The sequence below is a fragment of the Paralichthys olivaceus genome, chromosome 7 (assembly GCF_024713975.1).
Source record: "Paralichthys olivaceus isolate ysfri-2021 chromosome 7, ASM2471397v2, whole genome shotgun sequence".
Taxonomy (NCBI): Eukaryota; Metazoa; Chordata; class Actinopteri; order Pleuronectiformes; family Paralichthyidae; genus Paralichthys; species Paralichthys olivaceus.
In genome coordinates, this window is record NC_091099.1 from 979129 (window position 1) to 1002500 (window position 23372).

At 44.8% G+C, this 23372-nt stretch overlaps 2 protein-coding genes across 6 annotated transcripts in view; one reads left to right on the plus strand and one right to left on the minus strand.

The window, feature by feature from the left end:
- Nucleotides 1-61: 61 nt before the first annotated feature.
- On the plus strand, nucleotides 62-19513 carry vps9d1 (VPS9 domain containing 1). Of its 5 annotated transcripts, XR_011243451.1 has the most exons (18): nucleotides 62-216; nucleotides 1364-1436; nucleotides 2409-2606; nucleotides 2728-2854; nucleotides 3375-3486; nucleotides 4940-5002; nucleotides 5323-5375; nucleotides 6128-6215; nucleotides 6358-6443; nucleotides 6933-7072; nucleotides 7153-7503; nucleotides 7588-7717; nucleotides 8512-8717; nucleotides 9076-9160; nucleotides 15300-15426; nucleotides 15528-15632; nucleotides 16964-17080; nucleotides 17965-19513. XR_011243451.1 is itself a non-coding variant. In XM_069528484.1 (17 exons), exons 1-16 carry the CDS (start codon nucleotides 121-123, stop codon nucleotides 17073-17075), a joined length of 2025 nt encoding a protein of 674 aa, XP_069384585.1. In that variant the 5' UTR covers nucleotides 62-120; the 3' UTR covers nucleotides 17076-17080; nucleotides 17965-19513. The 5 variants fall into 5 exon arrangements, 3 of the variants coding, with proteins under 3 accessions (XP_069384585.1, XP_069384586.1, XP_069384587.1); XR_011243452.1 differs by lacking the exon at nucleotides 15300-15426 and having other exon boundaries at nucleotides 15494-15632; XM_069528484.1 differs by lacking the exon at nucleotides 15300-15426.
- A 2240-nt stretch (nucleotides 19514-21753) lies between these two features.
- LOC109641635 (peroxisomal trans-2-enoyl-CoA reductase) overlaps nucleotides 21754-23372 on the minus strand; it is a 4925-nt gene continuing 3306 nt past the window's right edge. The window contains exons 5-6 of the mRNA XM_069528497.1: nucleotides 22975-23099; nucleotides 21754-22835 (exon numbers count right to left, since the gene is read on the minus strand). Coding sequence (XP_069384598.1) covers nucleotides 22659-22835; nucleotides 22975-23099 — 302 coding nt within the window. The 3' untranslated portion in view covers nucleotides 21754-22658. The remainder of the gene's footprint in view (nucleotides 22836-22974; nucleotides 23100-23372) is intronic.

The following is a 23372-nucleotide window of genomic DNA, read 5'->3' on the forward strand; positions in this document are numbered from 1 at the left end:
GAATCAATCAAACGTCTCGGTTTACTTCACCTCCACTCCGCGACACGAGGGGGCGGTGTTCACCTCCGAACACATGAACCGTGAGTGGGCGCGAAGAAGAAGAAGATTCCGGAAAGAAACATGGCCGCGGTGTCGGACAGCGGAGTGAAACCTCTTCAAAATGCCATGAAAATGGCGAACGTCGCGATTCAGCTGGACGGAGGAAGCAAACACAAGGTAGAGAAGCTCCACCGCTCCGCTGACACGACCACACGCACTTTAAACCCCCGAACATCAACACGGGGACCCGGCTGCAGACATGTCAACACACCGAGAGGGGCGGGGGCTGCTAGCAGGTTAGCAGGTTGGCTAACAGCTGTTAAATGACGTTTGCTGTTTATGACGTATTCATTCTTGCGGGAGCACCAACGTCAGAATAAAGAGAATTAAAAAAACATAAAAACACAGACTCACACGTGTTGAATGACGTCACCTGTGGAACATTATGGTGAAGCTGATGAAACATTTAGAAATAATAATAAATGTGATGACGCTCACATGCGGATCTGCCTGTGAAATACTAATGAGTCAGTATTTATGTAGTTATCGTTTATTTAAAAGCAGATTCAAGTCTCAGACACAAACAGGAAAGAATGGGAAGATTGAATCATGGGAAATAAAAAGCAGCTGTTGAAAGCTGAGTTTCCTTTTTTTTTTAAATGACAAGACAAAAGGCAGAACTCTGTGATGGTTGAGCTGCTTTTACATTACCTGTCATACAGCGGATGCTTTTATCCAAAGCGACTTCAACATCTCCGAGGGGCCGTGTGGGGTTCAGCATCTCGCCCGAGGACACTCGGGTATGGGCTGGGATTCCAGCTGCTGACCTTGTGGTTGGAGGATGGCCGCTCTACCCCCTCAGCCACAGTCATTATTATCATTAATTCACCATTGACCTGTTTTAACGAGAGCCCATTAAGTATCTATTAATTTAAATTGAATTAAAAATACTTTATTCCAGGCAGGCAGAGAGCAGAGTGCACAGACAACTCAGTCACACACATTAAAGTCAAAACCAAATTCTGACAAATTTAAAAATACAAACAAGGAAACAAACACGTGACATTGGTAAAAGCCTGCTCAAGGATGGATAAGGTTAAAGTGCCTACATCAAGGTAAACTGATCGTCCTTATGACAAGAGGTGGTCAGGTCAAATCTAAAGCATGAAAAAGAGAGTATGACCAACACTTCTAGATTTTATTACACGTGATACTGACAAACTACAGCTGAATGAATCCACACGATGTTAGAGACAAATTCTCAGTGAGTGTGTTGCATTGTTTCCTGCTGCGCTCACTTTACCTGTGTGGGGTCTCTCTGCAGGAAGCTTACTGTGAATACCTCCGGACCATCAACTACATATCACATGCACTGTTGGAGGAGGCTGCGTCGCAACGTAAGACCTGAGAACTGGCATGAACTGAGACGCCGTTCACACCTGGTATTAAGAACTGTCCTGAGAGATCTGGTCAAGTGTTAAGCTCCTGGTTTGTCTGTTCACACATTGAAAATATATTCCGGATCTCAAATGTGTCCTCAGTGCGTCGGATCACTCAGGATGGATGTTAATACCAGTTCTGAACAGATGCGTTTATGAAAAGTTACCTAATCTGCTGCATGGTTTCGTTTTGATCATCATAACTGTAGAAGTTTGATTTCACTCACACATCAGGAGGTTCTGTATTGTACAGATCTGGATGACTCCTGTGATTTTGATTTTACTTTCAAGGACGTGTGTTCAAATTGAATTAAAAAGAAAAAAGAAATATGTTGCAGTCATCCAACCATCGTGGTAACATTAAAGCTGCATGAAGAATTCTGAGCCTGGAACATTAACATCAACGACCGTTACAATGATTTTCATCTTCAACAGAACAAAGTTTTATATTTTGCTTTGTACTTTGGTGAAAATCTTCATTATCATACTGTCTCTTTTGTTGAAATCAATTAGTTTTGGATGTGAAGAGACAGTTTGAGGAAAGTTATGTCTTTTGTTTTGGGGACTGATATTTTTAAATTTATGAGTGTGTGAAATCTGGAGCAGATCCAAATGAAAATGTGGATCTAGTGAGTTTAGATGTGGTTTCATGGAGGTGTGACCTCTCTGAGTGACATTCTACTTTAATCTGTGTTGTTCACCAGTTTCATTTGCTGTGTTTGCATATTTAAAGTTACCGGTGGAGGCAGCGTCTTTAACTGCTCTGTAACTTTAGACTCAAACATTAGTGTCAGGATGAGGTTGAGGGAACAAACAGAACAATGTAGCTAATCAGTTGAACTAATCATCTTGAACACAGTAGTTGATTGTTAAAAAATCACCTCTCTGTCCTTCACTCTTTCTCTTTCTGTCTTTCTGCCGCCTCCTCAGAGGAGAGGGAGATGGTGGTGGTGGAGGTGGAGCGGATGTTGAGGCTCGCTGAGCAGTGTCTGGAGCGAGCCAAGTCTTTTATAGAGAAGAGTGCCGACCCCCTTGACCTCTCAACCTCTGCCTCCGCTTCCTGTTCCCCTGCCCACTCCGAACCCCATCACACCACAGAGCTCCCAGTCGCCCCTGCTGCAGACTCTGGTAAATGAAATCAGTCCGAGGATTCTGTCTTATACAATGTTCAGTCACTGCTGCACCCGGGGTCACACGTTAAAACTAATCAGCACTTTTCTCCCCTCTGCTGTTACTTCATGACGCGAAGGAACAAGATCAACAAAGACCGGTCACAGCCGGGTGTCGTCAGACGGAAGCGGGGAGCACTCCCCCTTCCTCCCCCCCGAAGTCTTCCAGAGGCTACAAACAGAGGAGTCACAGGACACAAGCAAAAAGTGAGGTCAAATATTGCTCCATTCAAAATCAGATAATCTCTGAGGTGAACAACACAGACGATAACAGGGATTTCTAAGAACCAGTCACTCGTGGAGTTCGTCTCGAACTTATTTTAAAACAGATCAAAAGATCATTGTTTGTGTAGATTTTAGTTCAAGATGTTTATTTGTCATATACACAATAACAGACACAGCGGTTATTATTGGGTAATGAAATTCTTATTTTGCAACTACCCGACCAAAGAACTATGCTTTCTAATATAAAAACGAAATATATATAAAATATGAAATATAAAATATAAAATGCAATGCAAAATATATAAGTAGAATGAAAATAAACATAATTAAAGAATAAAGAATAACAAATGACTGATCAATGTGCAGTAGGATTCTTGAATCTTGAATTTTAGTTCAACAGTTCTGTAATGATGGCCGAGGGAACGAGAGGCTTGTTCAAACCCTCTGGTTACCGTGTCGCTGGTTTGTATTTACTTTGTGTGTCTGTGTGCGTACACTGCAGGGAGCTGACGCCCATCGAACAAGCTTCGCGTTTGAACCAGAAGTTAAAAGCAAATTATGAAGCTCGTCTGGCGAGACTCGCTCCGGGTCAGGCCTATCAGAAGACGTCTTTGGTAAGTGTGTCTGTGATTATCTGTCGGTTAATGTCTGATAGATAAAGACTTTAATTCTGCGAATGGACTGAAGTGGTCGAGGTCTCACGAGCGTGTGGGAGACTTCAACTGAAAGAGCTGCTCTCACACTGAAACCAACACAGATCAACACACTCGGGACTTTTTCTTTTGAAGCCACATCGGGCATGTTTGGGTTTTTTTTTGTGAGTATTTATTTGATTAGTTTCTGCAGCTTCTGCTCTGATAACAGCCGCGCACTGTAAATACAGACGACAACAGACAACAACAGACTGACCACGTGCTTTTATTTTCGAGTCGTCGGTGCGGTGACGTCACTGTGACGCACCTGAACAGCTGATTGGCTCGCTCACCTGATGGTCGCAGACCTCGTGGGTCGGTGTCAGATAAGAAACACGCGGAGCGTCGGTTGTCTCCGTGTGTCCGTGTCCCAGTGTCTCAGTCTTCTCTCGGGACAGCGATGGTCAACACGTCTCCAGACGTCCAGCCTCTTTGTTGAATAACGCGACTCACGGAAACTCGAAAATGTTTCGACGGCAGGTGGCGCTGCGAGTTTACTGGAGGAGGCTGAAGGCGTTTGTCAAGGTAACGAGACCTGGAGCTAGCAGGCTAGGCACCACGGCTAGCATGGGTTAGCATGTTTGCACAGTAAATACACAGGGACAAACCGAATGTAGCTTGTGTTAGCTTGTTTCTACAGTAAATACTTAAATAAAGACAAATCAAATTAAAATGTGTTAGCTTGTGTTAGCTTGTGTTAGCATGTTTTTACAGTAAATACTTAATTAAAGACAAATCAAGGTGTTTCTGCTCAGTCAACAATCACAAATTCATTTAAACTGAATGTAGCTGCAATATCTAATGTTTGTAATGTTAACTATCGTGCTGTGTGTGTGTGTGTGTATGTATTATATATATAAATGACTGATATTTATCTGCAAATAAAATCCTCCCACAGATCTGAGTGTACCAGTGTTTATTTCCCGGTGTCTCAAGTTTTATTTACCAGAATAAAGAAAGCAGAGAAGATCTGTCGTTCCGCACATGAAGTAGTTGAACTGTTGTGGAGGAGGTTGTTCTGCGTCTGTTTGTCTGCAGAAGATGTTTTTTTAAAATATTTTCACTGATTTCTCAGGAAATTGTGAAAAAAAAGTGAGATATTTAGAGGATCTATGTGATTTGATTGAATTTGATGGGACTGTTGGGCCTTAGTGGAGGAATGAGCTCTACGTTCTTGTTTTCTATATTTACAAGTTCTAATTGTTTTCTTATTTATGACAATGAAATCATTTCAGCCTGTCATCGTATTGTCAGCATCAGCCCCCAACCACCCGTATCAGTCTTTTATAAACTATTCACATCCTAACATATTGTTTGTCCCTGGTATTATTTCATTGCTTGTGATTTGACTGCTGTCCCCTCTCTTGAAATGCAGAAGCTGTCTCTCCAGCGGCAGATGATGGAAAACCTCATCATAGCCAAGGCCCGACAGGATGCTGTATCCTTCTGTGTGTCCGTCTGGTGAAGGCTCGCTCTCCTGGTATCATTTAGTCGCTCCCGGTTCAGACACACTGTATAACGTGAACTGATTTGATCCTAGTTGACGTTTCCCATAGTTTTCTAATGGGAAACAAATGATGAATAAAAGAATAATGTTCAGCTCATGATTGAAAACATGGAACGTTGCAGGTATTTGTCTGAGGTATGTTCATATGACCAGAATGTAATATTCATACTTCTGTATTGATGACATACGTGTGAGTGTAGCTCCGAGGCATCATCAGTGTTGGGAGGTTTCCTTAAGGTTTTTCGTAACAGCTGCAGAGGAAGATGGAGGAGAGGAGACTACGGCTACAGGAAGAAGCTAACAGGTACAAACAAACTGGAGAAATCTAAACCTGAATTCTTTGTTTCTGTCTTTCCCTAATTTGTTTTCATCACTTGAGACCTGGTTGTATCTGAGTGACTGTTCACAAGAACCAACCTTTGTTAGAAAACAGTGCAGTTCTTTCTGTGACAACAACTCACGAGTCGTGACTTGATCAGATGAGGATCGAGTAAATGTTGCACACAGTGTCTTCTGTCTTTTAAAGACCATATTATCAGGTGCTTTTTCCTCTGGCTGTAGTTTTAGTTTTGTCACTTCCAGCAACTCCTAAACTTTAAAATGAAACTGACGTGTTCAACAACGAGAGCTCCAAAGTGCATCTGAGAGTCTCTGTAGACTCAGTTTATCTGTGTGTGTTATTATCTGAGGGTAAAGAACTCAGTGAATTGTTGGAAAGGGTTTCGTCAATTTTGAAAAATCATTCAGCGCTGCACAGTTTTGAGAACAGTTTCAGTCACTTTGACAAAAAGACCTCCCATGTTAGCATTTAACTTAAAACTCAATTTAGTTTTGTTCAGTAGTCATGGCAGCAAACCTCCTATACACACAACTTATTTATCAATATGTCAAGAAGAGGGTCTGTGGACATATTCATTCAGTTCATATTCCAAAAGAAGTACTTTTATTCTAAATCCATAAAAATGTTTAACTCAGTGGTTTCACAATTTCCAAATAATATAATCAGTGACTCTCCTGTGTTTCTTCGATTTATGTTAATATCTCGTTGTTTTGCAGGAGATTTGCAGCGTCTGGGGCAATGACAGCGGAGGAGCAAGAGCAGCGTTCTCTCTACACCAATGTTCTGGAATATGAGCAGGACCATGTAAGTTACACAGTAAAGCTTCAAAAGTGTGAAATGTTTGATTCTATAAGATGTTAAAACGACTCGACATAAATCTGTTTTGATCAAACAGTATGTGAGATTGTAAATGTGGTAATTAAGACATGTGTACGTTTGTTTTTAGGATTGGCCCAAACTGTGGAAAGCCAACATGAAGGGGAATCCTGATGATGTCACATTAGTGTCACGTTTAGTCTCTTACCTGCTCAGGTGAGTCGCTGCAACGTTTCAACCCTCAGCAGTCCTGGACTACTATGACCCTTTTAAAATAAAAGGCTTTTATGTCACATAAGATTTTACCATGACACTCGTAGGAAACACAAACTATCACTATGTCTGTCCACACACACACACACACACACACACACACACACACACACTCTGTCAATACGTGATGACTCAGAGGCGTTTCCTTCCTGTTATCTGCGGAGACGACTCCAGTTAGAATTGTACCTGACACACTGAGGAGACGATAACATGGGTAAAGTGGATTCTCACTGAAGTTCACTCTTTTCTGATGTTTGTCTAACACACGTGTACATAGATGTCAACCCCTGCTGCCTGGCTGCAGTTCACAAACCTTACCTCCTCCATGTTAGCATATGGGACCAAACTTAAAAGTCAAAGTACACGAAAAATATTTTTTTTTTTTACAAAAATCATTTTTATCACACTGTTGTTTCACTTGTTTGTCCTCAGCCGCTCCGACCATCCTGTGGTGAAGCTGCTGAGGAAACATCAGTACCGTGTTTACAACAGGCTCTACCCCATAGTCAGCAAAGGCTGCGTCCAGAGTCCTGCGCTGCTGCTCAGACCTTCTCACAGCCCTCAGCATCCAGGTAGAGCCACATCCTGCTGCTCGTTATCCTGATGTCATTACCTCTAATGTATTAATGAGATTTTCTTATGGGTCATACAGAAACCCAGAGGAGGACAGTCAGCACTGCGAGCGGTAGCGTGGGCAACCAGAGCTTCAGCACCGGTTTGTCGTCCTCGCTGTCTCGTGACTTCCACGCTGACTCTGACGAGGAAGGGGAGGAGCCTCACCCACAGGCGATGGTGGACCGGGAGAACTCGTTTGAAGATCTCGAGCAGTTCCTGACTCAGCTGGACTGGGCTCCGCCCAACGACAGCGCGGTCGACGCCGGCTCTGATTCAGAGCTGACGTGTGACACCTCGACTCTGAGCGAGGGCCACGTTCAGGAGCAGGAGATGAGAGCGATGAAGGAGCATCTGAAGGCCACTGTTAAAGACATTCATATCGCTATAGGTGAGCGGACAGGAGGACAGTGTCTCACCATGTTGGTGAATTTTACATTGCATTTCTTTAAAGTGGTATTTTTATATATTTCAGATCAGCTCTTGTCGCTGTGTCTGCTGTCGTTTGAGTGTCTGAACACCGCCAGCTCTAAAGACCTGTGCCTCGCCAGTATAGAGGAAGCCTTCTTCACTCCCCTGTGGAGCGCCCTGGTGACTCTATTCAGGTAGTGCAGCTTCAATCCTTCAATCTCTAAACATGTCTACGTACTATTGCTTTTACAGATGAATCTAAAATAAACAGTTTTAAAATGCAGAGAACATTATTTAATGGGTTCAGACATGCAAGGCCTCCACACTCCTGTTTCCAGTCAGTAGAGTCAATGTCTCTGATTGTCCAGCGTGTGGCAGTGTCACTCTGAGTTAACGTCCCTCTGCGCCTGTTCTCAGTCTTCATGTGATCAATGACTTCTTCTGCACGTTCGTGTTCTCACATCATGAGAAATATTTGTGGACATGTGTCATGTTATTTTCTTGTATTTTATACGTGAATGCTGACGTCAGGAACTATGAGATGATTTGTTTTCTAGTTTTAAGCCTTTTTGGAACAAATGACTCAAGTTCAGCCACGAAACAAAGAACTATATTTATTTCCTCCAACATGTTTTCTTCTTTTGTTTGTTGGCAGAATGATGTAAAACTTCAAACTTCAGATTCCCACAACATCTTTGTTAATTTCTCAAAGAATAATTCATGGATCTACTTGGATTTATTTCCAAGTAGACATTTCTTTAGACGGATTGTACTTTATGAACGTATGAATGGGTGAATGACAAACTACTGCCAAGTGCTTTGAGTGGTCTTCGAGATTACAGTTTTTTCCTGTATTTGATATTTGATCATGTCCTGTCATCCAGCTCACTGCTGAATCTTTGTCTGAGGAGACGAGCACGTCTCTTTGACACGTGGCTCCATTCTGGAGACGATAAAATGTCTCTTGTTGTGTTTGTTTCTTCCTCAGAAAGGTCAACATGGAGAGAGAGCAGGCCTTTGAGACGAGTATGAAACTGTACCAGGATGCATCACCTGGAGACATCGGCGTTCCCATAAAATTATTCCCCCAAGAACCCGATACACTGCAAGGTTCCTACCCCTACGAGTCTGCTGTCCAGGAGCTCAAGCTTCTGATTAACGACTGCTGCCCACAGAAGAAGCTGGAATGTATCGGTGAGTTCGACTCCGGTGTTTTTGTGCTTCATGACACAAATGCTAACTTTCATTGACGTGAAGCATTAATTTTAGTCTTTAAAAAATCCTTTTATTTTATTATTCATCTGAAATCTTGAAGTTCAACTAACTTGGGAATTCATCAGATCTTTCCTGATGAAGCCTGAATCTTTAATTTAATCACAGAAAGTCCAACAATCCAGATTTTGCCTCGGTGTCCAGAGATGGTTCATATGTAGTTGTGTTTTTTATTATTTTTCTATATTCCTTAGTTACAGAGTGTGTGTGTGTCTGTGTGTGTGTGTTTGTGAAAGATCAGGGGCTCAGCTTGTAAATATTCCTCTTTGTGTTGTTGCAGTTCGAACACTTCGTGTGATCTGTGCCTGTGCTGAGGATTACAGGTGTTTTCATGAGGGGGACTCTTCACCCAGAACTGCAGCCATGTAAGTGTGAGGAAGAAGAGAGTGCTCGTTAATGTTGACCGCTCTACTGCCGACAGACTGCTGTGCCACGGTGGCTTGGTTGTTACCAATACATGGAGTAGAGGGGCAGTAGAGGGGCAGTAGAGGGTGGTAGAGGGGTAGTAGAGGGGCGGTAGAGGGGTAATAGAGGGAAGTAGAGGGGTAGTAGAGGGACGGTAGAGTGGTAATAGAGGGATGGTAGAGGGGTAGTAGAGGGGCGGTAGAGGGGTAATAGAGGGAAGTAGAGGGGTAGTAGAGGGACGGTAGAGCGGTAGTAGAGGGACGGTAGAGAGGTAATAGAGGGAAGTAGAGGGGTAGTAGAGGGGTGGTAGAGGGGTAATAGAGGGATGGTAGAGGGGTGGTAGAGGGGTAGTAGAGGGGCGGTAGAGGGGTAGTAGAGGGACGGTAGAGCAGTAGTAGAGGGGCGGTAGAGGGGTAATAGAGGGAAGTAGAGGGGTAGTAGAGGGACGGTAGAGGGGTAATAGAGGGGCGGTAGAGGGGTAATAGAGGGAAGTAGAGGGGTAGTAGAGGGACGGTAGAGCGGTAGTAGAGGGGCGGTAGAGGGGTAATAGAAACAGTAGAGGGGTAGTAGAGGAGCGGTAGAGCGGTAGTAGAGGGGCGGTAGAGGGGTGGTAGAGGGGTAGTAGAGGGACGGTAGAGGGGTAGTAGAGGGGCGGTAGAGGATAATAGAGGGAAGAAGAGGGGTAGTAGAGGGGTGGTAGAGGGGTAGTAGAGGGACGGTAGAGGGGTAATAGAGGTAAGTAGATTGGTAGTAGAGGGACGGTAGAGCGGTAGTAGAGGGGCGGTAGAGGGACGGTAGAGGGGTAATAGAGGGTAGTAGAGGGGCGGTAGAGGGTAATAGAGGATTGGTAGAGGGGTAGCAGAGGGGCAGTAGAGGGAAGTAGAGGAGTAGTAGAGGAAAGGTAGAGCGGTAATAGAGAAACAGTAGAGGGGCGGTAGAGCGGTAGTAGAGGGGCAGTAGAGGGGTAGTAGAGGGGTAATAGAGGGATGGTAGAGGGGTAATAGAGGGATGGTAGAGGGGTAGTAGAGGAGCAGGAGAGGGACGATAGAGGGGTAGTATAGGGACGGTAGAGGGGTAATAGAGGGATGGTAGAGGGGTAGTAGAGGGGTAATAGAGGGGTAGTGGAGGGGTGGTAGAGGGATGGTAGAGGGGTAGTAGAGGGACGGTAGAGGGATGGTAGAGGGGTAGTAGAGGGGTAATAGAGGGAAGTAGAGGGACGGTAGAGCGGTAGTAGAGGGACGGTAGAGGGGTAATAGAGGGAAGTAGAGAGGTAGTAGAGGGCGGTAGAGGGGCAGTAGAGGGGCGGTAGAGGGGTAGTAGCGGGACGGAAGAGGGGTAATAGAGGGACTGTAGAGCGGTAGTAGAGGGACGGTAGAGGGTAATAGAGGGACGGTAGAGGGGTTATAGAGAAACGGTAGCGCGGTAGTAGAGGGGTGGTAGAGGGACGGTAGAGGGGTAATAGAGAAACGGTGGAGGGGTAGTAGAGAGGCGGTAGAGAGGTAGTACAGGGGCGGTAGAGGGACAGTAGAGGGGTAGTAGAGGAGCAGGAGAGGGGCGGTAGAGGGGCAGTAGAGGGATGGAAAAGGGGTAATAGAGGGACGGTAGAGCGGTAGTAGAGGGATGGTAGAGGGGTAATAGAGGGAAGTAGAGGGGTAATAGAGGGATGGTAGAGGGGTAGTGGAGGGGTGGTAGAGGGGTAATAGAGGGAAGTAGAGGGGTAGTAGAGGGGCGGTAGAGCGGTAGTAGAGGGGCGGTAGAGGGGTAATAGAGGGAAGTAGAGGGGTGGTAGAGGGGTAATAGAGGGATGGTAGAGGGTAATAGAGGGATGGTAGAGGAGCAGGAGAGGGAAGGTAGAGGGGTAGTAGAGGGACGGTAGAGGGATGGTAGAGGGGTAGTAGAGGGGTAATAGAGGGGTAGTAGAGGGGTAATAGAGGGAAGTAGAGGGGTAGTAGAGGGACGGTAGAGTGGTAGTAGAGGGACGGTAGAGGGGTAATAGAGGGAAGTAGAGGGGTAGTAGAGGGGCGGTAGAGGGGCAGTAGAGGGTGGAAGTAGAGGGGCGGTAGAGGGGTAGTAGCGGGACGGAAGAGGGGTAATAGAGGGACTGTAGAGCGGTAGTAGAGGGACGGTAGAGGGTAATAGAGGGACGGTAGAGGGGTTATAGAGAAATGGTAGCGCGGTAGTAGAGGGGTGGTAGAGGGACGGTAGAGGGGTAATAGAGAAACGGTGGAGGGGTAGTAGAGGGGCGGTAGAGAGGTAGTACAGGGGCGGTAGAGGGACAGTAGAGGGGTAGTAGAGGAGCAGGAGAGGGGCGGTAGAGGGGCAGTAGAGGGATGGAAAAGGGGTAATAGAGGGACGGTAGAGCGGTAGTAGAGGGACGGTAGAGGGGTAATAGAGGGAAGTAGAGGGGTAGTAGAGGGACGGTAGAGCGGTAGTAGAGGGATGGTAGAGGGGTAATAGAGGGAAGTAGAGGGGCAGTAGAGGGGCGGTAGAGGGGTAATAGAGGGGCAGTAGAGGGGTAATAGAGGGAAGTAGAGGGGTAATAGAGGGGTAGTAGAGGGGCGGTAGAGGGTTAATAGAGGGAAGTAGAGGGGTAGTAGAGGGACGGTAGAGGGGTAGTAGAGGAGTGGTAGAGGAGTAGTAGAGGGGTAGTAGAGGGGCGGTAGAGGGACAGTAGATGGGTAGTAGAGGGGTAGAAGAGGAGTGGTAGAGGGACGGTAGAGGGGTAATAGAGGGACAGTAGAGGGGTAGTAGAGGAGTGGTAGAGGAGTAGTAGAGGGGTAGTAGAGGAGTGGTAGAGGCGTAGTAGATGGGCAGTAGAGGGGCGGTAGAGGGTAGTAGAGGGGCGGTAGAGGGGCGGTAGAGAAGCAGTAGAGGGGTAGTAGAGGGGCGGTAGAGGGACAGTAGAGGAGCGGTAGAGGGTAGTAGGGTGGTAGTAGAGGAGGGGCAGTAGAGGGGTAGTAGAGGGGCAGTAGAGGATGGTAGTAGAGGGGCAGTAGAGGGGTAGTAGAGGGGCATTAGAAGGGCAGTAGAGGAGCAGTAGAGGGGCAGTAGAGGGTAGTAGAGGGACAGTAGAGGGACGGTAGAGGGGTAGTCTCAGTCTCCATTAGGTCTCAGCAGAGTACAGACAGAATGCTCCATTTATTTCTGAATGTGAAACGTTGAGCATTAGTGAACTTTGAGTCGATGGGTTGTATTTTTCTTTTTCTTTATTGTAAAACTCTAAAAACAACAGATTAAATCAGAGACATTTTATTAAGTATATAATAATGAGGACGAGACTAAGTCCAGTGAAAGTGACCACACATCATTGAAGTGCTCTCTGCCTTGGTAGCTGCCCTGTCAGGTCTCATCAGTGAGCAGCCAGGCCTGGCACAGCGGGGGACGTCCTAGGTCTATTGCCCACTATAGATTGTCTCTTCCTGACCAGGCCTAAAAGTGGGTCGTCCTGTCTGGGTTTGGAACTGACCCAGGGCCAACGACAAGTTTAGGAAAAGAGAAGAAAAGAGATGGAGATTTGTGAAAACCATGAGAGGATCAGACAAAGGCTCAGTGGGTCACAACAACCAGAGAAGTTGCACTTCACAGTGAACTTGATTTAAATTGCTCTGAGTTGACAGAGTTTGAGTGAAGCCCTGAAAGATTAATGAATGCAGAGGAACTTTATCGTCTGAACCAAATCCGCGAGAGACACTGTGGTGATCAACATCATCTTCGCCAAGCGAATGTTGTGGTGATAGAATGTTGGCATCAAAAAAACAGAGTGACATCGCCTGCATACACGCGAGTAAACAAACTGGGCGCCAGTATCTTTGCTCTTCTAGGTGGGTGGAGATCAGTGTCTTACAATTGGATCACTTACTGGGTTGTTTTGAAAGTCGTAGGGTCAGACACTTTTTAATGGGGCTTGAAATGAGCTGGCATCAAACTCAGGAGATGTCACTGACTGTTTCATAAGCTCTGTTCCTCGTCTTTCTCTCTCTTGTGTTGGATTCTCGGATGTTTGAGGGGCTGAGGCTGCGTCTCCTGCTCCATATCTGTCTGCTTGTGTTGGAGTGTGTGTGAAGTGATCAGAGACGGCGGAGTAGAAGACTCGACCGGGTCAGCACCTCTCACAGACTTTTGTCTCGATATGAAGTGACGCAGAGGGATTTTTTAAAAAGTTGTCTGGTGTTGAACTTTTGTTAAACCTTCACCTCTTCATTTAAAGTTTATCAATATTGAACACATCGCAATCTCAAAAAATGTCCACGCTGCACTTTAACAATCCACAAGTAGGAAGCTGATAAGACGTATGGTTCTCGATACGCGAGCCACATACGGATTTCTGGAATTAAAGTTTATAGTTAAATGGTTAATTATGAACATCTCCTGCATCTATATTTTTCTTGTTTATAGTCAAGAGACCAGGAATGCAGTGACGTCTCTCACCTCAGGATACGATCTGTAATCGTCTTTGGTGAAAATCACTGCAGCTTGTCCAGAATTTAAAAAAATCTGAATTGAAACCAGGTTTCCAGCTGAACTCTGGCTCATCACAGAACCATTTTAATTTGACTTCAGATTCCAGCCAGGGGCCAGTGGCAGCTTTAATTTAATCAACTATGAATCAGGAGAGTTGAAGCTCTTCAAAGATGGTAAATGTGGACTGTGGACTGTCTAGTGTCCAAGCTGTCACATTTAGACGTGACCATAAACACAGGTTTCCTCTCTGCGTGGTAACGTGATTGTTTTTTGTTTTGATGAAGCTCTGACTCTGATTTTTAGATCTGAAATTAAACCAGAGTTCAATTTCTGACAAAATGCTACATTAAAATAATACATTACAAAATACAATCAGTTTAAAAATGTGGAAAATAGATAAATCTAGACTCCGGGACAAACTGTCCCTTCAATCCAATCAAGCTGCACCAAATTACACAACCTCATAAATGTCCTCTGAACATGTGAGACTGTTTTCATCAAGATCAGTGAGTTCTCCTGTTGAGTAAACTCTGAAGCTTCTCATCTCAACCTGCTGCTCAACGCTCTTTGCTCGCTGTCGGTTCTGTAAGAGACGACCCACCGCTCTGTCCGACCACATCTGGAGTTTCACATCCAGCCGAGTGACACATCAGCATTTTCCATCTTGTCATCGTTTGATGTAGAAAATATCTTTCGATGTTTGGAGCTGGAAACTCATAAAAAGAAAATAAAGCCATCAATGGGTTTAATCTGTTTTTAATTCAGGGTTTCAGATACACAGGCTGTTTATCGACAATATATTTAAATTTATACCCAAACATGACACCGTGCAGACAGACACTCGTCATGTTTAATCAGAAATGACTATTTTATATTTGCAATATGTATTTAATTCTGTGTATTTGCTGCCGCGCTCTTACACTTGAGATTCTGATTTACAGCCTCACACATTCAAACCCACTTTGTTGTCCTCGCTGCCCTCGTTCACTCACTGAGCTGCAGTTCTCTTCAGTTCTTTGTCTTTGACCCGACTGGGACCTCATTTGTTCTCCTGTGTGCTTTTGTCCACATCCCTTTCTTCTCTCTGTGCCATTGTGTGGCTAAATCGGTCGCCACTTTAATTAAGAATCGTTTAATTAAAGAATCACCCCCCCCCCCTCTTTCCATTTCTGCTGTTTCTGACCTTTTTGCTCGGGTGAATTTGAGCACGCTGCAAACTCATGATGGAGCCAAATCTGAAATCAGTATTTATACGTGCGGGGCGAGAGCATTGTTTCCCTGGAATGCAGAGACGCCAGTTTTCGTGTGAGAGGAGCGACGTGTGTGTTTACTGTACTGAACTCAGAAGATTATAATTCAGGGATGTGTGTGTGTGTCTGTGTGTGTCTCTGTGTGTGAGGTCCAACTCTCAGCGGTTACATGAGCCTGTCCACACCTTCCAGGACCTGCAGCGAGAGAGTATCCAGTTGCATGCGGCCGGGTCAGTCGAGGGCCAGGAACCTGCCTTCTCACGCAAACCAACAAGCAGGCAGTTAGCCCTGCGTGTGAGCGCGACAAACAAATAGTCACTGTCTGCACACAGGCAGAATGCTATCAGGCTGTCATCATCTCCCAGGCTGTAATTTGTCCTCCCAACAGATCTCATGGAGAGAGGGAGAAAAGAAACTGCTTTATCACTTCCATCCCCGAACACGAATCCCAGCGAGAGCTACATTTGATTTAGTTTCCGTTCAGTCCCCCGGGGAGCACATTACCATCACGCACTGTAACTGTCACTCTCTATTTTTCCCTTCTGCTCCATTTATTTACTTCTGTTTTCCTCTTTTGCTCAGTCTCACTGCCCTCGTCTCTTCCTCTGTCCGACAGTGGTGCAGATGACCTGTTGCCCATCCTGTCCTACGTGGCCCTGCGGAGCCAGTGTCCTCAGCTTGTGTCTGAATGTGCGGCTCTGGAGGAGTTCATTCACGAAGGGTGAGTCATCGAGATGTTTGCAAGAAATACACAAAATAACTGTCAGCACGACACGAGTCACAAGCTCATGTCCAACTTCATGGATGTGAAATATATATATTCAGTTGAGGAGAGCTGGTAGTGTTGAGGTGCGACATCATACCGAGTATCGTAGCGTGTGAAATCAGACCTCAACCCAGGAGATCTGCTCACAGCCATAAAAACAGAGGGTTGTAAAAGGCAGCTGGTCAGACTGGTGGTGGAGGAATGTCAGGATATCTGGGGTTTGATTTCCTTCTCTGTAAATAAAACACAAATAAAGTCCCACACTTTAAGTAGCTCAGTGGGTTTGAAGGGTTCGAGCGGTGGAGCCAGCTCCGGCCACAGGGTGTGAGGAGGTAGAATGATTGTGACCCGACTCACCGGTGAATTTTGATTTTATGCCCAAGTTTTCATTGTTATAAAATCAGTTCACAAAGAAACCCGGCAAGATCCAGAAGAGAAAATAAAGTAGATCCGTTTCATGTGCGGTCGGCAGAGGTGCAGCGGCTTGGAAACCACTCAGGACATTTTCCCTTGAAGATGAAGCATCAAACAAATTTAGACATTCGATTAATAGATAATGAATTAATGGTCTCGACCGAGGAGGTGACGCTCTCACTCCTGACCGCTGTTTGTAAGCAAGAGCATGAAAAAGCTCCCGGACAGATGAGCACCACACTTAGCACAAGGACGTTTATTTACAAACTGAACATTCTGTGTCGAGAACTTGAAACCAGTGGAGTCGCCCCCTGCTGGTCATGTGAGAGAATATGGGTTTCAGTCATCGTCACTTCCAGGAACCCTTCTTTTATTTTTATCTCGTCTGTGATCACTGTGCGTACTCGTCAAAGACTGAGGAGAAACTTGCATCATATGTGATATTTGGTTTCTTGCTTTAGTGTAATTGAAGTTTTTATACTCATAAGTTATGTATATTGTGATTTTTATATTGTGATTTGTATTTGGTTTCTGAGCCAAACTTTCTTTCTTTCTCAGTCTCACTCTGAACCAGTGCCCGGCTGCAGTCAGACTCACTGACTCAGGCCCGTGGAGATTTCACCACCAAGTCGTGTGGTTAACACAGACATTTGGTTTTTTTTTTTACATGCGGAGGAGAAAAGCTGGTTTGTTGTTTACAGCCGAATGAGAAATCAGGTCTTCACTGTGACGCTGGGTGTTTCAGATTCTTCTGGTCGGTCGTGATTCGTTCTGTTCAAGAAGTTAAAATAACTGGAGGAGCTCGTCCCAACGTTTGTCGCATTTAATTTACAGATGTGTTGTCGGTAGTAACGCCCCCGTCTCTGTTTCAGCTACTTGATTGGAGAGGAGGGATACTGTCTGACCTCCCTGCTGAGCGCCTTGGCCTATGTTGAGTCGCTGCACGCAGGAGCAGCTCAGCTTCCTGCGGACAAGCTCGTATGAAACAGGTAAAGGACGTTCTGAGGAAACTGAGATTATAAGTCGTGTGTGTTTAATGAAGCATGTTTGACGTCAGCAATGAAAAACTGCTGATTATAGTCCCACCCCCACCGGTTCACATAAAACTGTTAACATCATTGTAGATTAATTTCAGACTTCTTGTGAAAATAATCTGCAGAAGTTAGTTTTCAAAATCCTTTTAAAACAAACCAGAGATTCAGCAGATCTGATGAAAAGAGGGAAACTTTTCCACAGTTCAGGAGCAACAGCATCAAATGCTCCGTCAGCTCTGGATTTTAAATGTGGAACAGGTTGAGAGCAGATGATCAGAGGCCGGCCGCTCAACTTCTCTGCTGCATAATCACGCAAACTAAATATGGTTTGTTTGTTTGAGGCCAAAGTTGTAGACAAAGGATCGAAGACACAGATGTTGTTTCAATCATGTAACTTACGTCCAAAAGTCATTTCTACAGAAGGATTAAAAGATTAAACGATTTAGGTTTTGTAGAAAAATAGAAAAACATGATAAACATCTTTGTTGTATAGATTTAAAGGAACATTAAAGTTGTGTAATTATTCTCTAGCGGCTGTCGTTAATGAGCCGTGTTCCTCTGTCGAGCTGTGAGACTTTCATACTCAAACAACTGATTGGTTTTAAATGTCCGGTTTCATCACGATCTGTTTTTATATGTTTGAATTTCAACGTCTGGCTGATTCCAGGAGATTATCAGGAGCTGTGAAAGCAGCAGACGTCGACGAGCACCCGGTCTCAGCTGATCTGAGCTCAGACTGTTACCTGCTGTGTGTAGTTTGAGAGAGAACCTGGTGTTTCCAGCAACTTCACCCCGAACACAAGTTTTTAAATATGTTGTTGTTCCGTTCTGTGTTGTAGGAAACTCTTCATCCCTGCTGAACACGCAGCTTCCTGCCAGTTGTGCAGAGTCATGTGATCTTATAAGTGCGGCGCTCGCTTTACAACGCAGGATTAACCCGCTGCCCGAGTCGTTTCTAACCAATCAGAGCCTGCGAGTTATCGTCAGACATCGTTTTCCGAGAGGAGCCAACGAACTCTGAACGCTGGCTCGTGGGATTTGATCGTGGTTGAGATTGGACTCGTGATGCCGCTGATGTGTGAATGCTTCTCAAGACAAAAGCTCAGATACGGTTTCACGTGATTTACAAATATGTTTCGTTTTTTTCTCTTTCATTCAGGAAAAGAGTCAAATCTGTGGGAGCTGAGGCTGAAGTTGTTCAAAATGTGAATCAGACAAACGCTTGTGCTTCAGTTTGCATGAGACTAAATAACAGCAGGTGGGAAACTAACTTCACGCTGAGGAACTGGAGTCAGGCTTGTTTCAGTCCGGTGCCAAATTTAAATGAATGCACTTTGGGTGAGGAGGCGTTCAGGGGTCACTGGATGTTTGAGTTGTTTGAGGTCAGGCAGTGGATGAGTTGTGTCACAGATGAGCACAGTGGGAAAAGTGTGAGCTGGTATTTATTGAAGGTTACGAAACTGTTGCACTTTGGGAGTTTTGCCCGTGAGACATGTTACAAGCCTCAGTCACGGTTCACAGGTTAACAAGACCTTTGAATCATAAGTTTTCATTTTTATTTTTTAACAAAGCAAAACTAAAAGTTAACCACCTTTAGTTTCACAGCTTGTTTTATACTTTTTACCCATTTCTCAATGAAAAACCAACCAAGGAGAATATTAGATCTACGACAGTAAAGGGATTGTGTCATGTTGATGAGTTAATATTTTAAAAAAAGTTTCTAACTGTTTGGTTCTCAAATACATGCAGACCCTAAATACCTTCTTTTTTTTTGCTTGAACGTAAAACTGTGTCTTTAGACGAATGAGATTAAAATCACAAGTTTACCAACTTAATGTCGAGCAGGTTGATCGTGGTTAAAAGTCACTTTCTGTGGAATTAATGGAATAAATGGAAACCAGTTGCTGCAGGAAGGAGATTCCTTTTATAATAAGCTATTAAACATCAGCCTGTGAGCAGCTATTATATTATTAACTATCTTATGAGTCCACATCTTGAGCAGACTTGTCTCTGCTCGTCTTTTCACTTCACTACAGATGAACTACAGTTTTCTCTTTTTATTTTGTTTGGTTTGTTTTTCTTTCATTTCCTTTCTTTTTAAATGAATTAAATTTAGTCCAGATGCAAAAGAAGTGAAACTATGTCTGAACTGTTGTTACGTTAATACCAAAAACAGATATCTATGTGATAAACGTGAATGTAATTATAATGTAAATGGAAGAACGCTGTGACATTTTGCAAAGTGGATGAAACCACTCGTGTAAATGAATTGTACATTTTGTTATAATGTGAATATTATTTCATTATTAAACTAATTTACTGTGAGCGCCTGAGAGTGTGACGTCGAGTGTTTGAGAGATGAGTCAATAAAGAGACGAGAGAAATGTTCAGGATCATGTGACGTGTGGTGCTTTCACTCACCTGCTCACCTGCCGGACCTGTCGACCAATCACAGCCAGCGTCAACAGATCCAGAGCAACTTATCGAAGTTCAATAATTCACTTGGTGCGGGTGAAATATTTCAGTGCGTCGGTACAAAGTCATGTTTCTGGTTCAAGGTCTAAACACGAATATCAGAAACAGATGATACTGTTGTACTTTTCATCACATCGAGTTTCTTGTTGGATCCTCATCACTTCGGTGATAACTTCACTTTTCCTCTGACTGCAGATTATGTTTATTGTAGAATCTGTGATAGATCGTCGTGAACTCTTAAATCACACAAACCAAAGCACAGCCACGTTTAGAAGAACTGAAGTATCGGTTGGTTTGTCATAAAAAAGATGAAATATAATTTAATTTGCTGCAGAGGAACTTTATGACCTGATGGAAACTTAACATTATGTGTAAAAAGGTTTTTGTATCTTGCCCATGGATCAGTTTCAGGTTCTGACTCCCACCAAGAGGTTTTATGTCATTTACATGATTTAAAGAGCGACTGAGGATTTTAACCTCAGATCAACACCCAACTGAAATCTTTGTGTAACTGACAAGTTGAAATCTGAACTTACTTCTCGGTCCTGATAGAAATGTGCGTCCTCTCCTCTGAAGTTCAAACATGGCTGCTGTGGTTCAATGTTCTCACCCTGTTGTTAAACTTAAAACCACATTTTGAACCAATTAGTTTGTAATTGCTGTGGGACGTTCGTCTGTTTACGAGCGTTTTAATGGCGTGTCTGAGTCCTTTCAGCTCGATGGACACGCCCTGCTGGAGATGGCGTGACTTGAGAGCTGGCGGCTGACGTGACACGAGCCTCCGCAGTATTTAGACCTTATCAATCACTTCTTTAGTCATGCTGGGCCGATCTCGTGGCGTGGCCTGGTGAGTCAGCGTGTGGTGCGTTCAAACACTCAAACCTCCATCGCTGCCATGGAAACGTCTCGCAGCCAAAATCGCAGCTTGTTTTTCCGTCTGATCCCAAATTTGAATCTAACTCATCTCAGCAGCTCCAGTTTTTTAATCAGAAGCAGAAAAGTCGTTTGGCGTCTTTCTACTTGTGAACATCGAACTGGTCTGAGTTTCCTCATTTCCCATGTCCCCCTGCTCTGACCATGATCCGCGGCATCGTCAGGTCATGAAGTCGAGACGCAGCCATGAACAGGACTTTCTGTCTCCATCTCTTTTCCCTCCACTTACTCTCAAGTTACCAAATCAACCTCTGAAGCTCAACTCACTAAAATCAACCAAACAGACGAGTCTGTTCAAAAACCCTGAGCAGAGTTCATCTCCTGCTGACGAGCGTCGACTTCTCTAACTTCTCTTGAACAACAGACGTCCTGTCCTCTGATTGGCTCTCGCTCGGTGCCTCTTGATTCATGGATCACTAAAGATCTCAGAACACTTTTATATTTCTCCTGTTCCGACGTTTCAACCGGTTCCCTCTCATTGAATCCGTCACTAACGTTTCCCCCTGACCCCCGGTCTGTTGAGCCTCGTTAGGCGAACCCTGGCCCCTCGGCCCCGCTCGAACAAAAGCCAGTTTTCGTTTCCTATTAGAATGAGATGAGTCATCGACGGCGGGCGAACATGGCCGCCGCTTGTGTGGGTGTGTTTGACCTTTTCCTTTCAGGGGGGAGAGCAGGGGGGGGGGGGGAGAGAAAGTGGGGCCCAGTGGGTTTAATCATCATTTGGCCTAATTGAGCCGTGAGCCGACGAGTTGGAAACAAAAACTGTGTGAACGCCCCCCCACCCCCCCTCCTGACCCCCCACCACGACTACTCTCTCCGCTCGGCTTTCTTGTCCAATCCCAGTCGTCCTCATCAACCTCGGACGGGACAGATCGTCCGTATCTTTATTGGCAAAACAGATTTACGTTCTTATTGCAGGAGCACGAACACATCAGCAGGACATTATATGAGACAACAATACGACTGTACACAACAGAGCGTTACACAACGTCCCCTCTGACGCCACAGTCTGCTGCCGCTCGGTTCATCTGAGGGACATGATGTCCCAAATAATGGGGGACAGACAAAGGGGCCTATAGGGGGTCAGTGCTGGTTCTTCGGACCGGGACAGAGAATCACGCTAGGGGACGTAAATGTGTCAAACTAACCCTGCTGTTAAAAAACAACCCAGTCGCTCTGTGTCCTTTGTCTTTGTCCTCAATGTTGATGAACACAATGGATTCAAGTTGAAGATAACGTGTTTATTGATTAGTTTTACTTTATAAAATCTTTACATGGAGTTTTTCAATCAGACGAACCACGTTGTGTTTATCTGTGTTCATGTCATGACAGTGATTTACTCCTCAGAGCAACATCCTTCACCTGAGTCAGTTCTGATCCACTGACACTGAACTTTAAATTCTGTCCTGATCGAGTCCAGCGGCGTCAAACAAAAAGCTCGTCGGAGACGGATTTGAACTTTTCTCTCTCTTCTTGTCTGACCAGCTCTAAACATCTTGAATATGTCGGAGTGGCACCGCTGGCCGAGTGGAGACTAAATCAGCTGAGCCAGAATCAGTTCTTTGTCGTCACCATCGATGAATCAACATATGTGACACACGTTAAAACTTTCTCCATCTGTCTGAATCTCAAGTCCTAAACATCTCAGGTCACTAAGTTATTTTTCCTCTAATCAAACTGTTAAACTGTCAAAATCTTTAAATCTCCAGTATTTACAGACGTCAGTCCTCGTCAGCAGAAAACTCCACAGCGTCCCTTTAAGTCCAGATTCCTCCGATTCTCTTTGACCGGTTGTTAGAAAAGAAATAAGACTGAGTTTCATGTTTCAGTAGATCCACACAGAGAATGCAGTTATATTGGATGTTATATGAATACGACAGAACATTTCTGTTACAATATTTCTATAGAAACAAGCAACAACGAGAAGACGAGTATTATAAATCCTTTGTGTGTGTTACAAACAGTTCATGCAGAGAAAGCTGAAGATCTCAGAACAACGAGCAGGACCGAGTTTTCAGTGTTAGTTGAATATTATACAATTCAGATAAAGTTGTGCAAAGACGGTTTAGAGTCGTGAGAGAGGCGGAGCAGACGACCCTGTGACATCGGGGACACGTCTCCGAGTCTAGAGGTTCTTCTCCAGAAGGACGGTCTTTAAGTCTGCGGGACAGCTGATGGTGAAGACCGTGTGGGAGGAGTTTCTCTTCTCCACCAGGGCGGCGACAGCTTCGCCCAGGTCCAGGTGGTTCAGGTAACCAGGAGCCATCCGCTCGGGAGCAGCTACGCCTGCGTCGATCTTCACCTGCGGCCGGAACCCGAGAGAAACGGTTTCAAGACTTTTATCTTGTCAGTTTAACACAACAGGAGAGTGTGATCATCGGGCTGTGACCAGATCACCTCACCCTCTTCATACAGAGGTCGTGATGCGTTCAGGGCCTCACCTGGTTGAGTTTACAGGGAACGTCGGGGTATTCCTCTCGTAGAACCTGGCAGAACGCCAGAGAGCTGGCGGCTCCCACCGTCAGGAAACCGGTTCCTGGCATCAGCAGCTTTTCTCCTGCTCCTCCTGAGGCACAGACACGTTCAAGTGAACTTTACTGACGAAGAAGAAAATCCAGGATTGTTTCTTCAATCCGAGAAACTGATTTAAACAACTTACGTTTACTTAAAGAATTTAAAAGACAAATCTGATGTTTTAAAGCCATCAATATTTTTATAACAACTTTTTGGCCAAAAACACCTGGAACCTTTTTTAAGGAAGTAAAACGTTCCTGCAGAACGTTGAACTTCTGGCGACAACAAGCTGTTCCACTCATGTCCACCAGGCGGCGTTAACGCA

What these genes read in the sequence shown, in the direction of transcription:
- vps9d1 (XM_069528484.1), top strand. Translation starts at nt 121, where the DNA reads ATGGCCGCGGTGTCGGACAGCGGAGTGAAACCTCTTCAAAATGCCATG. An exon ending in CGCCCCTGCTGCAGACTCTG is followed by an intron (nt 2,607 to 2,727) that starts GTAAATGAAATC and finishes CATGACGCGAAG; the next exon opens with GAACAAGATCAACAAAGACC. An exon ending in GAAGAAGCTGGAATGTATCG is followed by an intron (nt 8,718 to 9,075) that starts GTGAGTTCGACT and finishes GTGTTGTTGCAG; the next exon opens with TTCGAACACTTCGTGTGATC.